The sequence below is a fragment of the Rhinopithecus bieti genome, unplaced genomic scaffold (genome assembly GCF_001698545.2).
Source record: "Rhinopithecus bieti isolate Rb0 unplaced genomic scaffold, ASM169854v2 scaffold_62034, whole genome shotgun sequence".
NCBI lineage: Eukaryota > Metazoa > Chordata > Mammalia > Primates > Cercopithecidae > Rhinopithecus > Rhinopithecus bieti.
The window spans coordinates 716,402-738,697 of NW_016823752.1; the positions used below are offsets into that span (position 1 = coordinate 716,402).

General features: G+C 44.3%; 1 protein-coding gene across 1 annotated transcript in view; it reads right to left on the bottom strand.

The window, feature by feature from the left end:
- Positions 1-391: 391 nt before the first annotated feature.
- Positions 392-22,296, bottom strand: part of CUL4A (cullin 4A) — a 57,094-nt gene continuing 35,189 nt past the window's right edge. The window contains exons 12-20 of the mRNA XM_017861767.1: positions 20,950-21,080; positions 20,629-20,739; positions 20,451-20,536; positions 19,652-19,759; positions 12,870-12,983; positions 10,941-11,046; positions 10,623-10,795; positions 4,517-4,669; positions 392-1,971 (exon numbers count right to left, since the gene is read on the bottom strand). Of these exons, the coding sequence (XP_017717256.1) occupies positions 1,876-1,971; positions 4,517-4,669; positions 10,623-10,795; positions 10,941-11,046; positions 12,870-12,983; positions 19,652-19,759; positions 20,451-20,536; positions 20,629-20,739; positions 20,950-21,080 (1,078 nt within the window). The 3' untranslated portion in view covers positions 392-1,875. The remainder of the gene's footprint in view (positions 1,972-4,516; positions 4,670-10,622; positions 10,796-10,940; positions 11,047-12,869; positions 12,984-19,651; positions 19,760-20,450; positions 20,537-20,628; positions 20,740-20,949; positions 21,081-22,296) is intronic.

A 22,296-nucleotide genomic window follows, 5' to 3' on the forward strand; every position in this document is an offset into this window, starting at 1 on the left:
TTATACTATTGCACTCCAGCTTGGGCAACAGAGCGAGACTCTACCTCAATTAAAAATAAATAAATACATAAATAAACTAAAATGGAAACAGGATCTCCCTATGGTGCCCAGGATGGTCTAGAACTCGGGCTCAACGATCCTCCCATCTTGCTCTCCCATAGTTGGGACCACAGGCATGAGCCACTGTGCCCAAATGCAACAAATTAAAGGCATAGCACAACGAATCATCCAGATAAAAAAGACGCATTTGTCACTACCTGGCCGCGTTGGTATTTTGTGGTAGAGGTGGCCAGCAAAGAATCATCACTTGAGAGGGGACAGGTGCTCCCTGCTCTGACTTCTGTAGTGCAGTAGTAGTCAAAGCTGCTAAAGAGTTATGAAGAATGTGTTGTTTGCATATCACAAAGTTTTATTAATGTAATTTTAAGGCCAATTAAACTAATTTTATTCAAAGTAAGTCTACATTAAATTACAATATTAACAATCTCTAGACACAACGAACTTAAAATATAAGAAATAAAAATAGAAATCTGTTTGGTCTTTCTTAGACTACATATCATGGAACTCATAAATGAAAATTCTCAAAGATAGAAATGACAATTAAAGAGTGAGGATTTTAATATGGAAACCCACCCGCATGTTTCAAAAAGAGACTCTTTTAATAATTTAGCACAAAATCAAATTATATAAACTTGGTATATTCCAGAAAATATTGCTTTAAACACTTAGGCCATGATCAAAATTCCTTTGGTAGCTTTTAATCAAAATGAAACATGCTATTATGTAAAATATAAAGTACTTTTAAATGTTATCTCAAAAGTATCTTTGTCAATAGTTACCCTTCTAACATCACTACTGAACTTTCCTTTCACTGTTCAACCTCATGTATATATATACAACACAAAAACAGGTACCAACAAAATCCTTTTAATCTTTCCACAAAATAACCTCTGCTTCACAACATCAAGACTTTAAGTCTCCATAAACTTTTTACAGTTTACAGCAGAGAACAAGGATCATCCCTGCGCATGACTGTAAAAACCAAACCAAACTTTATTATTGCAATCATACAAATACTGCAATTAAAAAAAATCAAAGAGCAGTTACCCCAATGCAAAAAAACAGGGACTGCCAGACTCAATCTTAGAATGGAAACACTAACACGCTAGCCCCAAACCCTAAAACAGAGATTCACAAGCAACTCAGCTGAAACGAACAGACGCAGCAGGGCGGACACCATGGCCTTGGCAACGTCAGGGAGCTCACTTAGAAACCCGACTCACAAAAAATCAGCCATCAAAGTTTATAACTTTTGGAAATACAGGAAACACAGAGAGGCCAGTGGCTAAGATGCACCATCCATTCGCCAGCTTTGAACCCTGGCTCTTTCTCATGCTCACCCACGAAGGGCCCTTGTTTTCCCTCTAAATGCTGGTCATCTGAGCGAGCTGTCTTGAGGGATACCTAAGGAATCTTCCGAGCTAAAAAATGCAGCATCTAGGGTCTTCTTCATTGTGCATTCATGATCACACACAAGAACAAACCAAACTTTCAGCTTTTTGACACAAGAACAAGACCTTTTAAAGGAGCTTCTCTTTAGCAATATCTTCTTGTCCAATCTCAAAGTTATTTTGCACAGAGTAACAGAAACAATTTAAATGCCTAAAAGAACTAGAGGAAAAATTGGAGGGAAAAAGATACATCTGCCGGTTGAAGTCTTCAGCCTTGTGAAGGATGACCCAGGAGCCACCTCCCTTCCTTCACCTTCCAATGTCCACAGCTGGATCAGTCAGAGTCCCAGAAATGGCACAGGTGTGCTTCCTGCTCTGAGGGTACATTCTAGTGTTTCCTGAAGGGGAACCGTCTGCAGATGCGTCAGGCCACGTAGTGGTACTGATTCGGATTGTCTTTGTCTCTCTCCATATAGTCTCTGTCTATCAGAGATTCAATTCTCTTTTTCAAATCTCCAGGCTAAAAAAGAAAAATGAAATGCCCCTAATTATAGTGGCATTAAATTTACAAACATTTACAAACAAGCGGTATATGCATGAAGTATGTAACTATAATTACAGAAATATATATACAAATAGATATTTATATGAAAATCATTTATAATTACACACATATTTATAAAATGAATAAAACTTCCTATTTCAAAGACAAAGTTAACGTTATCTCTCGATTAAAAAAAAGCGTCCATGTGAGTTTATGGTCAGAGCGCGGCTTCCTGAGGGAAATGTGAAACTTGTGAAATGTACATACATCATCTGCCATCAGTAAGAGCACATAAGCAAGGCAGACCCGATCACGACACATTTTTGTTTTTAGAAAGGAAAATCTCATCATGTCTTCTTGGGGCACTTTATCCTTTGTAAGGATGCTTCTGCCTAAGTACTGTATTTTTTTTTTTTTTTGAGGCGGAGTCTCGCTCTGTCGCCCGGACTGGAGTGCAGTGGCCGGATCTCAGCTCACTGCAAGCTCCGCCTCCTGGGTTTACGCCATTCTCCTGCCTCAGCCTCCCGAGTAGCTGGGACTACAGGCGCCCGCCACCTCGCCCGGCTAGTTTTGTATTTTAGTAGAGACGGGGTTTCACCGTGTTAGCCAGGATGGTCTCGATCTCCTGACCTCGTGATCCGCCCGTCTCGGCCTCCCAAAGTGCTGGGATTACAGGCTTGAGCCACTGCGCCCGGCCAAGTACTGTATTTTATTTATTTTGAGATGGGGTCTCATTTTGTTGCCCAGGCTGGAGTGCAGTGGTGCGATCTCAGCTCACCGCAGCCTCCACCTCCTGGACTCAAGCAATCTTCGTGCTTCAGCCTCCCCAGTAGCTGGCACCACGGGCTGCACACCACCAGGCCTGGCTAATTTTATTTTTTGTAGAGAAGGGGTCTATGTTGCCCAGGCTGGTCTCAAATTCCTGGGCTCAATCAATCCGCCTGCCTCAGCTGCCAAAGTGCTGGGATCACTGACGTGAGGCAGTGTACCCAGCCTGTATTTTTACTCTTATGTATTTATATTGTTATTGCATGCCATGTCTATGTAAGTGAAACTACAATCCCAAGTGTTCCTGCACTAAAAGTACGTGACTGAGTAGACGAATCCACAGCCATAGCTCGTCTCTGCCCAGAGGGAACAGCCACTCCAGCTCTGCTATATTAGGAAGCAAATCTGTGTGAGCACTTATGTGCAAGGCTCCCCCTATACAAGGGAGACCCTCTATTTTCCAAACAAACTTAACCTTCTATTCAGCCATAAGCCACACATTTTACAAGATGTGGCTGAGGCTGGCATAGCGGCTCATGCCTGTACTCCCAGCACTTTGGGAAGCCGAGGCAGGCGGATCACGAGGTCAGGAGTTTGACACCAGCCTGACCACATGGTGAAACCCCCTCTCTACTAAAAATACAAATTCAGCCGGGTGTGGTGGCATGTGCCTGTAATCCCAGCTACTCAGGAGGCTGAGGCAGGAGAATTGCTTGAACCTGGGAGGCAGAGGTTACAGTGAGCTGAGATCGCGCCACTGCACTCCATCCTGGGGGACAGCAAGACTCCGTCTCAAAAAAAAAGATGTGGCTGAAAACCCAACTAACCATGACAGCAGAACGGGCGCCCTGGTTGGCCACACTCCACTCTTGCTCGCCTTCTGCTTTGCACTGAGCCTGGTTGTTTGCAGTGGTGGGAGGAAGGGGCAGTTTCCCTGACGGTGCTCTGGAGCTGTGCAGGGCCCCGAGGACGGCACCTCCCCTCTGCAGGGAAGGGGCAAATGTGGCTGATCTGATGGACAGTGGCACCTCCACCAGACTCTTAGTGTTCGACTATTTAGTGCATCTCTACTTTATTCCCTTGATGGAATGGGAGGCTCAAACTGCACAACATGGAATCTGGGGACTTTCCCTCCAAAGCAGGTGTGGCTGGTCCAGTTCCTGACAGGCCAGGCGTCATCAGAGTTCAGTATTTCCTGGGTTGATAAATACATGTAAAAAACATTTCATAATACTTTCTCGGCTTATCCTGCATCTCACACGTAGCAGGACAGTAAATCTCAGTTCTGAAAACACAACATGGGTTGACAGGTCTGGGCTGACTTTCATAAGCAACAGCAATAGTGGACTATTATTACCGTGGTGGAAAACGCGGTATAGCCTGTAAATGCTGAATAAATTAGTTATTGTTATCATTTCCTTAAAATATTGTGACGTAACCTTGACAGCTACTACTATGAGAAAAGTGTTCGGCTTTCCATGTCCCATCTACCTCTTCCCTTCCTGAAAATATGAACAAGCACGCACCATCCCTGGGAAGGACAGTTTCAGGGCTCTATCATTTCTACAGCAGTGACGAACAACACCTGGAATAAAGAGCTTCACATTTGCAAGTTTTTTTACATTCAGTGTATACACAAATGATCATGAATAATACAGGTCAAATGATATGACTGAACATAGTGAGAATTAAACATGCTTTGTCACTTGTTTAGCAAATACTACAAATTTAATTATGCTAATGTTACATTTACCTTTACTGGAAATTTCAGCTGATTATATAATTCAGAAACTAGAAGATTATGACCAAGAGTCTTTCTCATCTTCATTATTCTGACGATAGCAGCATCAATCTGATATTGTCTATCCTGAAACACTCTCTCAGTGGTGCTAACTTGTTCCTCAACCTGTACAAAAAAGAAAAAAAAAAGTTAAGTGTAAAGATATATTTTCTTTATTTTTTTTTTTTTGAGACGGAGTCTCATTATGTCGCCCGAGATAGAGTGCAATGGCATGATCTCGGCTCACTGCAACCTCCGCCTCCTGGGATCAAGCGATTCTCTTGCCTCAGCCTCCCAAGTAGCTGGGATTACAGGTACCCACTGTCATGCCTGGCTACTTTTTGTATTTTTGTAGAGGCAGGGTTTCACTATGTTGGCCAGGCTGGTTTTGAACTCCTGACCTCAGGTGATCCGCCCACCTTGGCCTCCCAAAGTGTTGGGATTACAGGCATAAGCCACCACGCCTGGTCTATATTTCAATATTAATGATTTGATGTTACCAAATTTGATGAGAAATGTTCTTCTGATGCAAAGAAAGGTCAGACATTGGATGAATCCTACTTTATTATGCATGTTTATTTGTTCTAGTAAAATGTACATTCCCAGAATAGCAAAACTCCAAAACCAAAACTTGAAAAATATTTTTAAGTTATTTTCCTTATAAGAAAGCTGTAACAACTCTATATATGATGTAGATTAAAACTAGCAGCACATTAAACACAACAAAGCATAATGACCACCAGGATATACTCCAGAAATGTAAGTGTTGATCAACATTAGGAAATCTGTGAATATTAAGTGAGAGCATTGTAACAGCTGAAAGGTTAGATTATATGACCATCTTGATAGATGCTGAAAAGGCATGATAAAATTGAAAATTGATTTTTTGATTTAAAACAAATATTAGCATACAAGGATGAATAAAAAAGGAAAGAATCTGAACATGATAAAACATGGTTATCAGAAACAAACAGCAAATACTAGAGACAACTTATTTTTTTTTTTAGACGAAGTCTTGCTCTGTCACCCAGGCTGGGGTGCAGTGGCCGGATCTCAGCTCACTGCAAGCTCCACCTCCCGGGTTCATGCCATTCTCCTGCCTCAGCCTCCCAAGTAGCTGGGACTACAGGCGCCTGCAACCTCGCCTGGCTAGTTTTTTTGTATTTTTAGTAGAGATGGGGTTTCACCGTGTTAGCCAGGATGGTCTCGATCTCCTGACCTCGTGATCCACCCGCCTCGGCCTCCCAAAGTGCTGGGATTACAGGCTTGAGCCACCGCGCCTGGCCAACTTTCACCACATTTTCAACAGGATCCATGACCCCCAAAAAGTTAATATCCTCTGAACTAGAGATAAAATTAGAAAGCTTAGCAGTACTGCTATTCCTTAAAAACATTAGAGGTTCTAACTATGCAATACAAGAACAGACTAAAGAGGTATATTGAAAAGGTGCAGACAAAACGATAATTATTTGTAGCTGAGCTGGAAAATCCAAGAAAATCAAGAGAAAAACTTTCAAAGCTAAAGAGTTTTATAAAGTGGCTGGAAATAAAATAAATATACAAAGACAAATAGCATTAATACATACATTCTGATAAAAACCATCAGAAATGTAAAGAAAAAAGGTCCCCTTTATAAGGTGTCAGCATTTCATTAGACTGTCTTGCTTAAAACTCTAGTAGTTTTCCAAATGCTTCACGGGTCTGAGCCATCTTCAGAGGGTCCGGCTGTGGCTGCCTGATCAGGCCTGTGTGGCTCAGCTTCCCCTTTTGGCAATGATGCTGCAGCCAGAGTCCTTCTTTTAGTTCCTGAGCAAAGCTAGTCACTTATTCAGGAAAGCGTTCGCTGACGACAGTATTTATTTATTTTTTATTTATTTATTTATTTTTTGAGACGGAGTCTCACTCTGTCGCCCAGGCTGGAGTGCAGTGGCCGGATCTCAGCTCATTGCAAGCCGCCTCCCGGGTTCACGCCATTCTCCTGCCTCAGCCTCCCGAGAAGCTGGGACTACAGGCGCCCGCCACCTCGCCCGGCTAGTTTTTTGTATTTTTTAGCAGAGACGGGGTTTCACCATGTTAGCCAGGATGGTCTCGATCTCCTGACCTCGTGATCCGCCCATCTCGGCCTCCCAAAGTGCTGGGATTACAGGCTTGAGCCACTGCGCCCGGCCGACGACAGTATTTAATTAGACTCTCCTGCATTTCTCTATCCTAACATTTTCCTCCACTCTTACAAGTTAGTCAATGTCTGTGATCCTCTGCTACCTCTCTGCTGGAAAAGACAGAACACTCCTAGAAACAAAGACTTATTCTTTATTGTTAATGGATGAATTCTCAGTGCTTCAGAGGACCTGGGTCACCACAGATGATCAATAAGTTATTTGCTGAATGAACGAAAACTTATGACTAGCAAGAAATATGCAAGACTTACAGAAGAAAACTAGGAAGTTGTGAGAAAGAGAAAACATTTGTATATATTTATATATATACACATATGTATGAATCAGAAGAATTAATATGATAAAGATAAAACCTCTGCAAATTAATTTAATGCAATACGGATTAAAAATGTTAATGTTCTTATTTGGGGGAGCAAAGGCATGATATAATTATTGTGAAGTTCACTGGAAGAATAAAGTTATAGGAATAGCTACATTAATTAAAAGAACCTGGTGCCAGGCATGGCGGCTCACGGCTGTAATCCCAGCAATGTGGGGTGTCAACATAGGAGGATTGCTTGAGCCCAGGAGTTCAAGACCAGCCTGGGTAAGATGGCAAGGCCTCATCCCTACAAAAAATACAAAAAATTAGCTGGGCGCGGTGGCACATGCCTGAGGCTGAGGTGGAAGGATCGCTTGAGCCCAAGAGGTTGAGGCTGCAATGAGCTATGATCACACCACTGCACTCTAGCCTGGGCGACACTGTCTCAAAAAACAAAACAAAACAAAACAAATGGCTGGCTATGAAATAGATACATAATTTATAGAAGAGAATTGAGAATATGAATTTGATACATAATAAGGTGATAATTCAAATAACTTGTGCAAGGATGACATTTCAAATTTGGTTTTGGAAAGGATGGGGGTAATTAGACTGTTTTCAGATACTAAAATAATTTTGCAACATGAAAATAAAGATTTAAATGTAAAACTTCTAGATAAATAACATAGTAGAAATGTTTTTTAAAAATCTGGTTAAGGGAATTTCTCTCTTAGGTCTGTGATATGGTTTTGAATATGTGTCCCCTCCAAATCTCATGCTGAAATGTGGTCTCCAGTGTTAGAGATGGGGCCTGGTGGGAGGTGACTGGGTCATGGGGGGCAGGTCCCACGAATGGCTTGGGCCGCCCCCCTTGGTGATGAGATCTGGTCGTTTAAATATGTTGGGCACCTCCCTCCCTGTTCTTGCTCATGCTTTTGTCATGTGAGACGCCTGCTCCCCTTGCACCTTTCGCCATGATTAGAAACTTCCTGAGGCCTCATTAGAAGCTGAGGCGATGCTGGCACCATGCTTCCTGTACAGCCTGCCGAGCCCTGAGCCAATTCAACTTCTCTTCTTTATAAATTACCCAGTTTCAGGTATTTCCTTCCAGCAATACAAGAATGGCCTAATACAGCATTACACGTGAAGTCAGAAACCATAAAAGAAAAGGAGACTATATTTGAGAACTTAAAAACTGTTACGTGAAAAAAAAACGACTAAGAACAACAGAATTATCTGTCAAAAATGACAAAGCAGGCTGGACATGGTGGCTCACGCCTGTCATCTCAGCACGTTGGGGGGCCATGGGTGACTCACCTGAGGTCAGGAGTTCGAGACCAGCCTGGCCAACACGGTAAAACCCCATCTCTACTAAAAATACAAAACTTAGCTGAGTGTGGTGGCATGCGCCTATAGTCCCAGCTACTCGAGGGGCTGAGACAGGAGAATCGCTTGAACCTGGGAGATGGAGGTTGCAGTGAGCCGAGATTGTACCACTGCACTCCAGCCTGGACGACAGAGTGAAACTCCAAAAAAAAAAAAAAAAAAAAGGAACAAAGCATTAATATCCTTAATACATAAAGCAAACCACCGAATCCGTAAGAGAAAGAACACTATAACAAATGTGCATGACTTGAAAAGCAGTTAAAAAAGAAAAATACAAATGGCTAAGCATAAAAATCGGCATCAACAGTTATGAAGTGCTTACAGGTATGTGGCAAACAATTCATTTAATTCTCAAAACTTGAGGTAGTAGTATGTCTATTTTAAATATAAGAAATGGAGCATTAGAAAGATTATATAATTTGTATAAACTACGGAGTGATAGAAAGATGCTGAAAGAAATCAGAAATCAAAACCAAACCTGCAACAAACTATCTTTGGGCTGCTCAGAACAGGGTGGACAGGTGGAGGTGGGGACAGACACTATGCTCGGGTGAAATCTGCCAGACTTCAACTTGGAAAAGAGCAGTCAAACTAAGAAAAGTACACATTATTTTACCCAGCAGCTCCAGAGCAATAATCACACTAAAGAAACCATCTAACAAGTGCACAGAAATGTCCGTGCCAGGGTGTTGAACATAATCTTATTTTCAGGAGGGGGGGTGGAGGAATGTTAGTGCCTGTGGCCGAGGGCACTGCCAGCCCTGGTGGGTCTACACAACCAGCACTCTGCTCCTGCAACAAGTCCTGGCCAGGAGAAGACTGTGATCAGCACGAAAACTGGCTACAGGAGGCCTGACAGGCGCCATATATATAGTGACCCTAGGTGTTTTTTGTTTTGTAGAGTTGGGGGTCTCACTGCATTGCTCAGGCTGGCCTCAAACTCCCGGGCTCAAGCGACCCTCTGGAGTAGCTGAGACTAGGGCTGCATGCCACTGTGCCTTGCGTAGTGATCCCATTTAAAAAAAAGTTTACATATACTTACACCAGAGAAAAAGGCTGTGACCACAAACAAAAAGGGCAATAGTGGTTATCTTCAGCAGAAGGAACTGACAGACCTTCTCACTTCTGCCCACTATAAAAGTTGCACCCTCAGGCCGGGCGCGGTGGCTCAAGCCTGTAATCCCAGCACTTTGGGAGGCCGAGACGGGCAGATCACGAGGTCAGGAGATCGAGACCATCCTGGCTAACACGGTGAAACCCCGTCTCTACTAAAAAATACAAAAAACTAGCCGGGCGAGGTGGCGGGCGCCTGTAGTCCCAGCTACTCGGGAGGCTGAGGCAGGAGAATGGCGTAAACCCGGGAGGCGGAGCTTGCAGTGAGCTGAGATCCGGCCACTGCACTCCAGCCTGGGTGACAGAGCGAGACTCCGTCTCAAAAAAAAAAAAAAAAAAAAAGTTACACCCTTAAAGGAGTTAAAACCTGCACAGAAATGTTTATAGCAGCTTTAGTCATCATCACCAAAAGTTGGAGGCAACCAGATGTCTTTCAGTACGTGAAGGGATAAGTTGTGATGCATCCAGACAATGGAGAATCCTTCAGTGCCAAAAGCAAAGAGTTACCCAGCTATAAAAAGACATGGTGAACCTTCAATGCAATAAAAGAAGCCAATCTGAAAAGGCTACACACTATGACTCCAACTGTATGGCGCTCAGGAAAGGGCAAAACTATGGTGACGGTGCCAGGGTCGGGGGTTGCCAGGGGCTCGGAGGGAGACAGGGATACAGTGACAGAACGTAAGAGAATTTTTAGGGCAATGAAACTCCTGTATGATCCTAAAATGGTGGATACATAACATTATACATTTATCCAGACCCACAGAATGCACACCACCACGAGTGAACCATATCAGATTCTATTACCGTAGAAAGTGTGGATAATTTTCGAAACTCTATGACCATGGGAAGTTCTGGCTTAGCACACAATTTGTTTGTGAATAGGAATAACATTAAGTGGCTTTTTATCTGATTTTCTTTCCTACTGAGAATGTAAAGTTAATGAAAGCGACGTGAAAATGAGTACTCTTATAAACATTACATAGCCCAATTAGATTATCTTAGAAATGTGCTTCAGGCCTCTAACAGTCAAAACATTACTACAAAACAAATGATTCCTTGCTAAACACCCTATAAGTAAAAAGAGAAAGTTTATACATACAGTTTCCTTCATCTGAATTTGATTGATCTTTATTCTAAACAACTTGTGCTTGAATTCTCCATTAAAAATGAACTTGTCTCCGTCTTCCACTTCCTTTCCTTTGGGACTTTTAATCAGCACACGCGCTTTGCCACAGGCCAGGGACTGCAGCGTTCTGCGCAATTCACTATCCTCTGAATGGGAAGCAAACGTAAAGGTTGGCTTTAAATGAATGAGACTCAACAACAGTAAACAAATCATGCTATCAAGTCTGTATCTTAAAACAAATTCATGCTTTAAGAACAACTCATGGAGCTATGCACTCTGTGGTTTTCATACCTATCCCCGTGGCCATTTTTATCTCCTCAAAGCTGAAGCCATCTCCCTCGTTGAACATGAGGAGCACCAGTGTCTGGAAGAGGGACACCTGGAATTCCTTCTTCCCCTGGAAGAGAAGGCCTCATCACACCTTTGAAGCTGTGCGTGTACAATCTTAGAAAAATTAAAATTATTTTTTTTTTTATTTTTTTTTTTGAGACGGAGTCTTGCTCTGTCGCCCAGGCCAGAGTGCAGTGGCGCAATCTCGACTCACTGCAAGCCCCGCCTCCCAGATTCACGCCATTCTCCTGCCTCAGCCTTCTGAGTAGCTGGGATTACAGGTGCCCGCCACCACGCCTGGCTAATTTTTTGTATTTTTAGGAGAGATGGGGTTTCACAGTGTTAGCTAGGATGGTCTCCAACTCCTGACCTTATGATCTGCCCGCCTTGGCCTCCCGAAGTGCTGGGATTACAGTCCAGCTATCTTTTGTATGGGACTGACTGTAACGTAGGGGTGAATGCAATTTGGCCTTATATATCCTAGGATGATCTCCTTTTCTATTCAGCAGTTCCTGCTGCAGCAACTTGCCACATGCCTCTGGGTCAGACCTGCGAGAGGCACGTGAGAGGTCGGGTGGCAGTCGGGGGCTCCCTCTGAGGACTCAGCCCTGACTCATCACGAGCCCACCACAAGCCCTCCCTGCACACCTGGAGAGAGCTGCAGTTGGCGGTGCTGGTACAGACCCTGTGGAGGTCAAGTTCAACTAAAGTCAGCAAGTAAGGCAAAAACTGGGGATAATAGAAATTAACTTTCTTAATACCTTAAGGAAGACTATATATGGTTTTCTGTATATGACTCTCTACAATAATATATATAAAGTTGGTACGTATAACTTATTTCATAATGTACAGATAAGTTTATTATTAATATAACAGCTATGCAAAATAGGAATTGTATAATGTTTTTGCTTAGTGTATATAACTGCCCTGTTTCATGATAAGCTCCTTTCATTGATCAGTGCATTGTATGCATTCTCCCCTCTTAAATAACCACTCATAAAAACAGCACTGTAACAACTATTCTTATTCATTAATCCGTGAAAATATCTTATTAACATGAGTTCCTAGAGTTGAAACTAAGGCAGCAATTCGGCAGTGTTGCCGAAGTTCACAATGCCAGACTGCCCTTCCAAAAGCTCACTGCAGTGTACGCTTCTTCCAGCAGGGGGCAAGAATCTGGTTTTCTTTGTTTTTTAGGCTTCATCAAATCTCTTAGTCAAAAAGTGGTATCTTGGCTGGGCGCGGTGGCTCAAGCCTGTAATCCCAGCACTTTGGGAGGCCGAGACGGGCGGATCACGAGGTCAGGAGATTGAGACCATCCTGGCTAACACGGTGAAACCCCGTCTCTACTAAAAAATACAAAAAACTAGCCGGGCGACATGGCGGGCGCCTGTGGTCCCAGCTACTCGGAAGGCTGAGGCAGGAGAATGGCGTGAACCTGGAAGGCGGAGCTTGCAGTGAGCTGAGATCCAGCCACTGCACTCCAGCCTGGGCGACAGAGCCAGACTCCATCTCAAAAACAAACAAACAAACAAACAAACAAACAAAAAAGTGGTATCTTAACTGTATTTTACTTTGAAGCCCTTTGTTTCGCAGAGAAGTGTAATGCATCTTCATGGATATTAATTTTTTTCATTTGCTTTTATGAGTTGCCTCTTCACATTCTCTTTTTTTTCCAATAGGTAAATGGTTTTCTATGGATTGGTTTCTTAAGAATTTTTATTGATTGGAATATTAACCCTTTAACTGTTATTAATTTTATTGACATATAAAAGCTAGTGAATTAAAGTGAAACACTCTTTCCTTTTTTGCTACCCAAGTCTAGTAACAATAAAAAATTCTATTAACATATTAACGAACAATAAAAAATAAATGAAACACAGAACTTACTTCTTTAAACTCCGCTTTTAAAACAGCATGTCCCAAAGTAGTTTGCCATTGAAGTTTTCGACCACTGTGCTTTCCAAGATAAAATGCCTTAAATACTTCCTGAAGTTTAACCATCTGTCAGGCATAGGAGAACAACAAAATCATGCCACACGCCATCCATCTCAATAGCCCCACATTCAATGCAGAGTTTTACAACTTTTCACAGCTGAATTAAAAGGTCAGCTCTATATTCTGACACTTTCTGGATTCCATTATCTGTAAAAACATCCTCAATCCTTGTACTTTGGGGCTTCCCAGTGTCAATGAGATAATGCTTGCACTGGTGTTTCACGGTACAGACCAGCTGTATTCCGTGGTCTCTGGCCACACTCGGGCTTGCTGGGGCCAATGGCACAGAGTGAAGACTGGAGCCGACAAGAAAAAAGTGTCTGAGGCCAGATCCTGTGTCTGTCTCAGCCTGGCCATGCCCTGCCCTGGCCTCAGTTGGTGTTCCCTGCAATGAGCGGGGCTCCTGCTTCCTCATCTGTGAAAGGTGACACCACCACCCCTTGTGTTGCACTGTGCAGGGGCTGCTGGCAAACACCTCCATCAGGGCCTGCACAGAAAGTATAGCACAAGTTAGTTGTTTTTATGATTAGCTTCTGGGTGAATTTCTTTCCTTTTCTGGAACATAGGCTTGCTCTATCAGCCAGGTTGTGGTGCGATCCGAGCTCACTGCAGGCTGGACCTCCCAGGTGCAAGTGATTCACTTGCCTCAGTGTCCTGAGTAGCTGGGACTACAGGCTACAGGTATATGACACCATGCCTGTTGATTGATTTTTTTTTTTTTTTTTTTTTAATAGAGACAGGTCTTCTCATGCTGCCCAGGCTGGTCCTGAACTCCTGGTTCCAAGCGTTCCCCCTGCCTCGGCCTCCTAAAGCGCTGGAATCACACTTTGCCTGGCCTTGAGTGAATTTCTTACATTTTCCAGACTTTCTACTGATCCTTAACAATTGTGGCTGTTGCATTTTCAAGTTCCCAGCATTCAGTGCACCTGCCCTACCCACGGCCCGGATCCTGCTCCTGTTTCCTGGATGCCTCTCGGGGCAGGGTGTGTGTGACTCTCCTGTGTGCGGTGCTTTCCCTGACTTCTGCGTGCCCTTCGTGGTCCGTCATACCCTCCACTCTTCAGTTTGACCCTGTCTGGTGTCCACTGCACCTGGGCTCTCCAATGAGTCTGTGCTGCACCCGGGAGGGTTCATCGGTTTCCGCCTCAGGAGACCATCTCTGTACAGCCCAGGGCATGGCCTCCCCCTGCTCTCATCCACTCCGCAAATGCCAGTGCTCCTGGACTCGGTATCCACCTACACGCCTTGTATGAGTCCATTCTTTCACCGCTATAAAGAAATACCAAGCCGGGCGCCGTAGCTCAAGCCTGTAATCCCAGCACTTTGGGAGGCCGAGACGGGCGGATCACGAGGTCAGGAGATCGAGACCATCCTGGCTAACATGGTGAAACCCCGTCTCTACTAAAAAATACAAAAAATTAGCCGGGCGAGGTGGACGGCGCCTGTAGTCCCAGCTACTCGGGAGGCTGGGGCAGGAGAATGGCGTGAACCCGGAAGGCGGAGCTTGCAGTGAGCTGAGATCCGGCCACTGCACTCCAGCCTGGGTGACAGAGCGAGACTCTGCCTCAAAAAAAAAAAAAAAAGAAATACCTGACATTGGGTAATTTATAAAGAAGGAAGGTTTAACGGGCTCACGGTTTTGCAGGCTGTACAAATAGCTTGGCTGTGGAGGCCTCAGGAAACTTTTAATAATGGCAGAAGGCAAGGGAAAAAAGCAGGCACATCTTCACATGACCACAGTAGGAAAAGAGGGAGAAGGGGGAGGTGCTACATACTTTAAAACAATCAGATCTCATGAGAACTCACTACCATGAGCACAGCAAGGGGGAATCTGCCCCATGATCTGGTCGCTTCCCACCAGGGCCTCGCCCAGCAGTGGGGATTACAATTCAATATGAGATTTGGGCAGGAACACAAATCCAAACCCACCGCTCCTCTCCCACACGCTCACCATTCCATGTCTTTGGACAGCTTCCAAAGATCGTGGGACAAAGAAAGCATGAAATTCTAACCTATGGTCTCACAGCCCTGGCCTCTGCCCCTCCCATCCCCCAGGCCCAGTTCAGCCCGTCATTCCACCGTCTTTCATACCTTCTCATCCCCCCAGACTTTCACACATGTGGTTTCTTCTACTGGATCCCATATCCTATCTTCCTCATGAAACCCACTCATTTCCAGAACCGCCTCCTCAGAGAAGCCTTCTCTGACACCCTCTTAGCTCTACCGGCCTCTATAGCACAGAGTGAATGTGGACTCTGGACGGGGCTTGCAGGGCAGGGCCTCTGGCTCTCTAGCTCTCCATTGCAGCACTGCGCATGGCACCAGCAGGTGCTGCATAAATGCCTGCTGCTCTCTAGACCTGACGTGCCCTTTTAGTTTCTCTGTGTTTCTGTCTAAGCTGTGCCCTGTCAGAAATTCCTGCCAACCTCACCTCATGCCTGCTTGGCAATCTCCTTCCTCTTCATGCTTCAAAACTCAGCCCAAGAGTCACCTTTCTATGAAACCACACATATACATCCCCTGATGCACCTATTCCCCATCTTCAACGACACCAAATCCCAGGCGTGATATCATTTCATTTGTAGGTATTTCTGTGTATCTCTAAAGGATGGAACTCCTTCACTTTTTCAGGAAATATATCTACTAAGGCATTACCATACCTAAATAAAACTCAATAATGTGATAAGCCTCTTCTTTTTCTTTTTGCCTTGAGAAGTACCATGGTTTGTGATAAACCTCTTAATGCATATCTTTCCTAAAAATCATCTCCTTGGGATTCATTCCTAGGACTGGATCATTATTAATGATGATAATTATAATCATAATGCTATCGTTTGGCTACTATGTGCCAGCTACCATTCCAGGCCCAAAATGGGTCAAAGACTGAAACATACGAGCTAAAACTATAAAACTTTTGGGAGAATACATAGTGGTATTTTATTTTCTTTTTTTGAGACAGGGTCTCGGCTCTCACTCTGCTGCCCAGGATGGAGTGCAGTGGCTCGATCACAGCTCACTGCAGCCTTAACCTCCCAGGCTCAAGCAATCCTGCTACCTCAAACCTCTTGAGTGGCCGGGTCTGTAGGCGGGCACCACCACACGTGGCTAATTTGTCTATTTTTTGTAGAGACGGGGTTTTACCATGTTGTCTAGGCTGCTCCTAACTCCTGGGTTCAAGTGATCCTTGGCTTCCCAAAGTGCTGGGATTACAGGTGTGAGGCACTGCACCCGCCTCCTCAATTTTTTGTGATCTTGATTTGGCAACAATTTCTCAGCTATGACACCAAAAGTAACAACAGAGAAAATAAATGTGATTTTATCATAATTAAAAACTTTTGTAGAAAGCACACTATCAAGAAAGTAAAAAGATAACCCACAGAATGGGAGAAAATACTTACAAATCACAGATCTGATAAGGATCTAGCATCTGGAATATAAAGAGCTCTCACAGCTTAATAACAAGACATAAACAGCCCAGTTAAAAAGTAGGCAAAGCACGTGAACAGACATTTCTCCAAAGAAGAATACACAGATGGTCAATCAGGACATGAAAAGCTGCTCAACATCAACAGTCATCAGGGAAATGCAAACCACGGCAAGAGACCAGCTCATACGGACAGGGACGGCGACAACGAAAGAGGCAGATCACAGGTGTAGGTGAGAAGGTGCGAAGCTCTTGTGATTGCTAACTGGAATAAAAGCTGCTGCAACCGCTGTGGGCAACAGTCCGGCAATTCCTCAGTGACTTAAACTTCAAGTTCCTGCATGGCCCAGCAGTTCCACTCCCAGGTACATACCCCAAAAGAAGTGACCGTAGGTGTTCAAACTAAAACTTGTACACCCATGTTCACAGCAGCATGATTCACAGCAGCCAAAAGGTAGAAATAACCCAAATGCCCAATATTTGGTGAATGGAGAAACCAAATGTGACCTATCAATTCACACAGACAGGAAGCAGAGAGTGGTTGCCAGGGTCTGGAGGAGAGCAAATGATGTAAGCATATCAAAGAGCAAAGAAGCCAGCGTAAGGGTGGCCCACGGACCACATATGGGACAATTTAAGCATCAAAATAAGTACAAAAATTAAGACTCCATGAGTTCATAACGATATAAAGAGAGAGAAACAAAGAAGTAAATAAAGGGGGTGGAAAGAAGGGCTCTTCCTTAGAATGCCAACTTCTAAATACAGAGAAATGACAGAGCTGGAAAACAAATCCCCATTCACCAAGGTAAAAATCAATTCAGGCAGCAGTTGCCACACAGGTGACAGCTGGACGAGGATTCAGATGTTTACATAGTCTTGAAATGTCTCCTCACAGATTCCTTAGTGATTACAAAAGGAAAAACACTACCGATACCTTGGAGAAACCAGCCAGCACCTCATCAGAAGGATTCTATTGCATGGCACCAAGATACTGGGGCACATGGTAGTGCGCACCTCCTGCCAGGATCCTGATGGGGACACGGGGCATCTGGCTGGACCTGCCCAACCTGAACCTACTCACAAGGAGCATCGAAGACTGCCTGGGTCCTGGGCTCAGCTGGGTACCAGAAACCACGACAAAGGACACACCTGAGACAACCAACAGAAATGGGGTGAATGTCCTCATTGGATGGGTGCTTATGTTCTTGGGAAATAGCCAGTAGAATATATTTTTTGAGACGGAATCTCTCTCTGTCGCCCAGGCTGGAGTGCAGTGGCACGATCTCCACTCACTGCAAGCTCCACTTCCCGGGTACACGCCATTCTCCTGCCTCAGCCTCCTGTGTAGCTGGGACCACAGGCACCCGCCACCACGGCAGGCTAATTTTTGTATTTTTAGTAGAGACGGGGTTTCACCATGTTAGCTAGGATGGTCTCCATCTCCTGACCTTGTGATCTGCCCATCTCGGCCTCCCAAAGTGCTGGGATTATAGGCATGAGCCACCACACCCGGCTAAATATTAAGGGTCAAGGGAACGGTGCAGGAGCACAAACATCTGTGGAGAGAGGAAGGGACAGCACCACGTGGCCAATGTGGAAAGCAGGCTGCCTGGCTTTCTTTGAGCAGGAGTCCTGCACATGTTCTCTAGGTCTGGCTAGGACGCCTCAGAAGCAAGGCCTCTCACTCACCTTCTCCCACCCCACCACCTTCTCCACCAAAGTTCTCCTGGAACGAGAACTCCTCTTCCCCAAGGCAGGACAGAGAAAACTCAAACCCCTCTTGCCCAAAGCCAGCCATAAAGCCTGGAGATACTACTCTATCCTTCTCCTACCCTTCTGTGTAGGATCTGGACATTAAGAAGTTCTCTGACCTACCTTGCTGATAGTTAAGTCATAAGACTCTTGTTCCAGACGTGTCCTGCCTACACCTGAGAGGCAAGAACACTGCCCAGTGAGGACAAGAAGAATCTGAACAGATAGGCCTTACCGGTTTCCCCACTACTCTACTACTGTTAGATGGTACCCTTCTGTGTACGTTGGTAAGAGTTTGGATGTCTGTCCCTCTAAATCTCACGGTGAACTGTGATCCCCAGTGTTGGAGGTGGGGCCTGGTGGGAGGTGTTTGGGTCATGGGGGTGGATCCCCCATGAATGGCCTGGCGCCCTCCCTGGGGTAATGCGTTACCATGAGATCTGACGGTTAAGGAGTCTGGGACCTTCCCCCACTGCCTGTTATGCCCTCTCTCCAGCCTACTCCCCCTTTGCCTTCAACCTTCAACCTTGAGTGAAAGCTTCCTGGGACCTTATCAGAAGTTGCGCAGACACGGGGGCCATGCTTGTACAGCCTGCAGAACCGTGAGCCAATGACACCTCTTTTCTTTACAAATTATCCAGCCTCAGGTACTCCTTTATAGCAATGCAAAACAGACTAACACACCTATTTCTACATGGCTGCCCATTCTTTATCAACCCTAAGTATAACAACGGACAGTCTTCCCTGGGTCTTTGGTCATCATTTCTGAAGTGTTAAATAAAACTTAGATTAAATAAATTTGTTATGGTTTTCTCCTAATTTGTCTTTTCTTAAAGGAGCATTGGCCATGACCCTTATGACTGGTAAGAAAAGGAATCACACTGTCCAACCACTGTAGCTGTGAGTCTTTCTTCCCTTCTCAGCTGAGGAAATCATTATTCACCTTTACTTGAGATCAGGCTTAAGGGATGCCTTTTCCAGGAAGTCTTCCATGATTCCAGGCTGGTCTCAGCCCCTTCCCTTTCCCTAGTATTATGATGAATGGTTCATGTATTGTATCTCCTGCTGACTTTAACTTCACTGAGCACAGAATTCTACCTCCGGTGTGCAAACCCTCCACTAAAGGGCTTAGTGTAGCTAAAGTAGTGGCTGACAAGGAAAGTCCTAAATAATGCCATTCCTAAGACTTCAGCACTGTCTACAATAGAAAGAAAGAACAACCAGACAAGAACTGCAGCTCAACAAGCCATAACTTCCAAAACAAGTGCCTGTGCTCATGGGCCCTGCAGGTCAGCAGGTAGACATCGGCTGCATTGGAAGGAGACACAGAGGGTGACAAAAGTTGTCACTTTCTAATGCAGACATACGAGCACTTTTGATTTCGGACTGAGTGGGCTATTTTTAAAAACTCCCCATTAAACAATTCTTGAAGGCAACATATCTGTGCTCGGTAAGGGCATGACAGCGGGAGCAGACAGCATGCTTTCCGCACACTTACTTCTGGGGTTAAGTGCACTTCCATGGGCGTGTACGTTGGCCAGTAGCCCATTGTGAGTATGTTCACTGTGAGGTCTATAGGGCCTGAGTCACTCTGATTCTGCATATGCTAAAAACAGAGAAATCCAAGACAATCATTTTGAGAAAGTAATAAAACATAATTAACCTAAAACAAAATAAACCGTGTAATTTTCAATATAAAGTTTCAGCTGTGTCAGAATTTATCTCAGTCCCCAGAATGTATTCCGTGAAACCCAGTGCCTCACTGGGACTGCCTTTTTCCCTTCTTCAGGTGTCACCACCACACACACTGAAATCAAATTCTTGCCACACATGTTTAGAGCGTCTTTTTCTCCTCCTTTTAAAATTTACTTGTGAAACATTAATAGTGTAATTTTTTTCTTACACAGTTTAGAGTGAGATTCATTTTTTCTATCTAATCTATTGAATCTACCTATTTATTTATCGACTTATGACAAGGTACTGCTATCTCTATCTGTCTATGTACGTATTTATCCACCCATCCACGACAAGGTCTCACTCTGCTCAGCCTCAAATTCCTGGGCTCAAGTCATCTTCTCACTTCAGTCTCACCCCAGTAGCTAGGACTACCTGCTCATTCAAAACATTTTTCTTTTGTAGAGATAGGGTCTTGCTATGTTGATCAGGGTAGTTTTGAACTTCTGGCCTCAAGAAAGCCTCTTGCCTCTGCCTCCCAAAGTGCTGGGGTTACAGGCATGAGCCACCACACAAACAGATACTTTTTAAAAAGCTGCTTTACCTGAAGAAACACGACTCACCTGCTTAAAATGAACCATGATGTCCTTCGAAAGCTCCATGTCCTTGAACATGCCTTCCAGCTTGCTGGTGAAGGCTGCACCACACTCTGGACACAGCAAAGGAGGGGGTGAGATCAGGGCAACACACGGGACAGCAACCCTCAGTTAGAGGGGAGAAGCCCAGGCCCCACACGCTTACCATGCTTGAGCTTTGACAACATAGACTTTTCAGCATCAACTGAGGCACTTTTCCCAACAAGGAGTCTTTTTGCCAAATCTTTTTTATAAAATGCTTCAAAGACATCTTTACCTATTTATAACCAGATGAGAATAATCAAGACATCAGAGAGTTGATAAGCAAATGTTAAACTTCAACTGCTGAAAACCCTTAAAAGAGTTCATTCTAATGCAAACTGGCTCTACTGATAGTGACATTCTCATGTTAAACCTCCTCTGAGAAAGCAGGGCCTGTGTTTACACCTCTTGATTATGCAGCATTTTCTGAGTGCCCGAGTCTCACCGTGGATGAACCTGAACAGGATCATGATCTTGTCCAATGTCCGCTCCAACTCCTCATCTGTGGCTTCTTTGTTGCCTGCTCTTAACTTTGAATCCACATGCTTTGCTGTGAGCATAAATATAGTAAATACTCTAAATTAGAAAAAAGAGCATCTTCAATTTCTTTTTTCGTTTTTTTTTTTTTTGGAGGCGGAGTCTCGTTCTGTCGCCCAGGCTGGAGTGCAGTGACGCAATCTCGGCTCACTGCAAGCTCCGCCTCCCGGGTTCAAGCCATTCTCCTGCCTCAGCCTCCTGAGTAGCTGGGACTACAGGCGCCCACCACCGCACCCGGCTAATTTTTTGTATTTTAATAGAGACAGGGTTTCACCGTGGTCTCGATCTCCTGACCTTGTGATTCGCCCGCCTCCGCCTCCCAAAGTGCTGGGATTACAGGCGTGAGCCACCGCGCCCGGCCGCATCTTCAATTTCTATAAGCAACAATGTACAGGAACATTCTGGAACCTTCCCAAAATGACTATAAGACAAAAAAGCAAGTATCTGATTTTCTAAGATAAGTATTTCTCAAGTCACGTGAAAGTAAACGCTTCCCAAAATTTTAACGAAGCCAGGACTGAATGTTTAAAGCAGGGTTAAATATCTTTCTTATCTCTAAATGCAATCTCTGAATTTCAAAATAAAATGGGTTCAGTAAATACATGCTCAGGTTTCAGGACATGACTGCCCTGGACGCTGGAGTGCCCACTTCTAGGATCTGGTGTCATGAACTCAGAGGAGACATTCTCAAAGAGAAAGACTTTCTCAGGGCATCCAAGGCGGCAACACAGGGTAAAAGCATTTCTACTCAGGCTTCCTGTTTCTGAGGCTGCACAAGCCATCGTAAGGTGGTTCGGGAGGGAGGATCAAAGTCCCCACGTGATGGCGGAACTCACGACTTCCAGAAGCCCAAATTCCCAAGGGCTCAACATTCCTTTTCTTTAGAGAAACCACAAACGATACAGAGGTACAAAAGCCAAAGTAAACTGCCTCCTGAATTCCTTCTGTTGCGTTTTTGTTAGTTTTTTTCTTTTCAACATTTTATAACAGAGTATTTTGAACACACAGAAACGTAGACAACTGCACAATAAGTTCCATGTTCCATCTTCCACTTCAACAGTAATCAACAATCTAGTATCATCTACTAGTTCTCTTTGCCCCCTTTCTCCTTCAAATTAAAAAATTTTACTGACTAGAGAAAGCCTATGAGAAAGCCTATGAATTCTGAAATAGATTTTGATATTATTGTGAAAAAATTGCACAACTTAAAAATTGTATTTTGGCCGGGCACAGTGGCTCAAGCCTGTAATCCCAG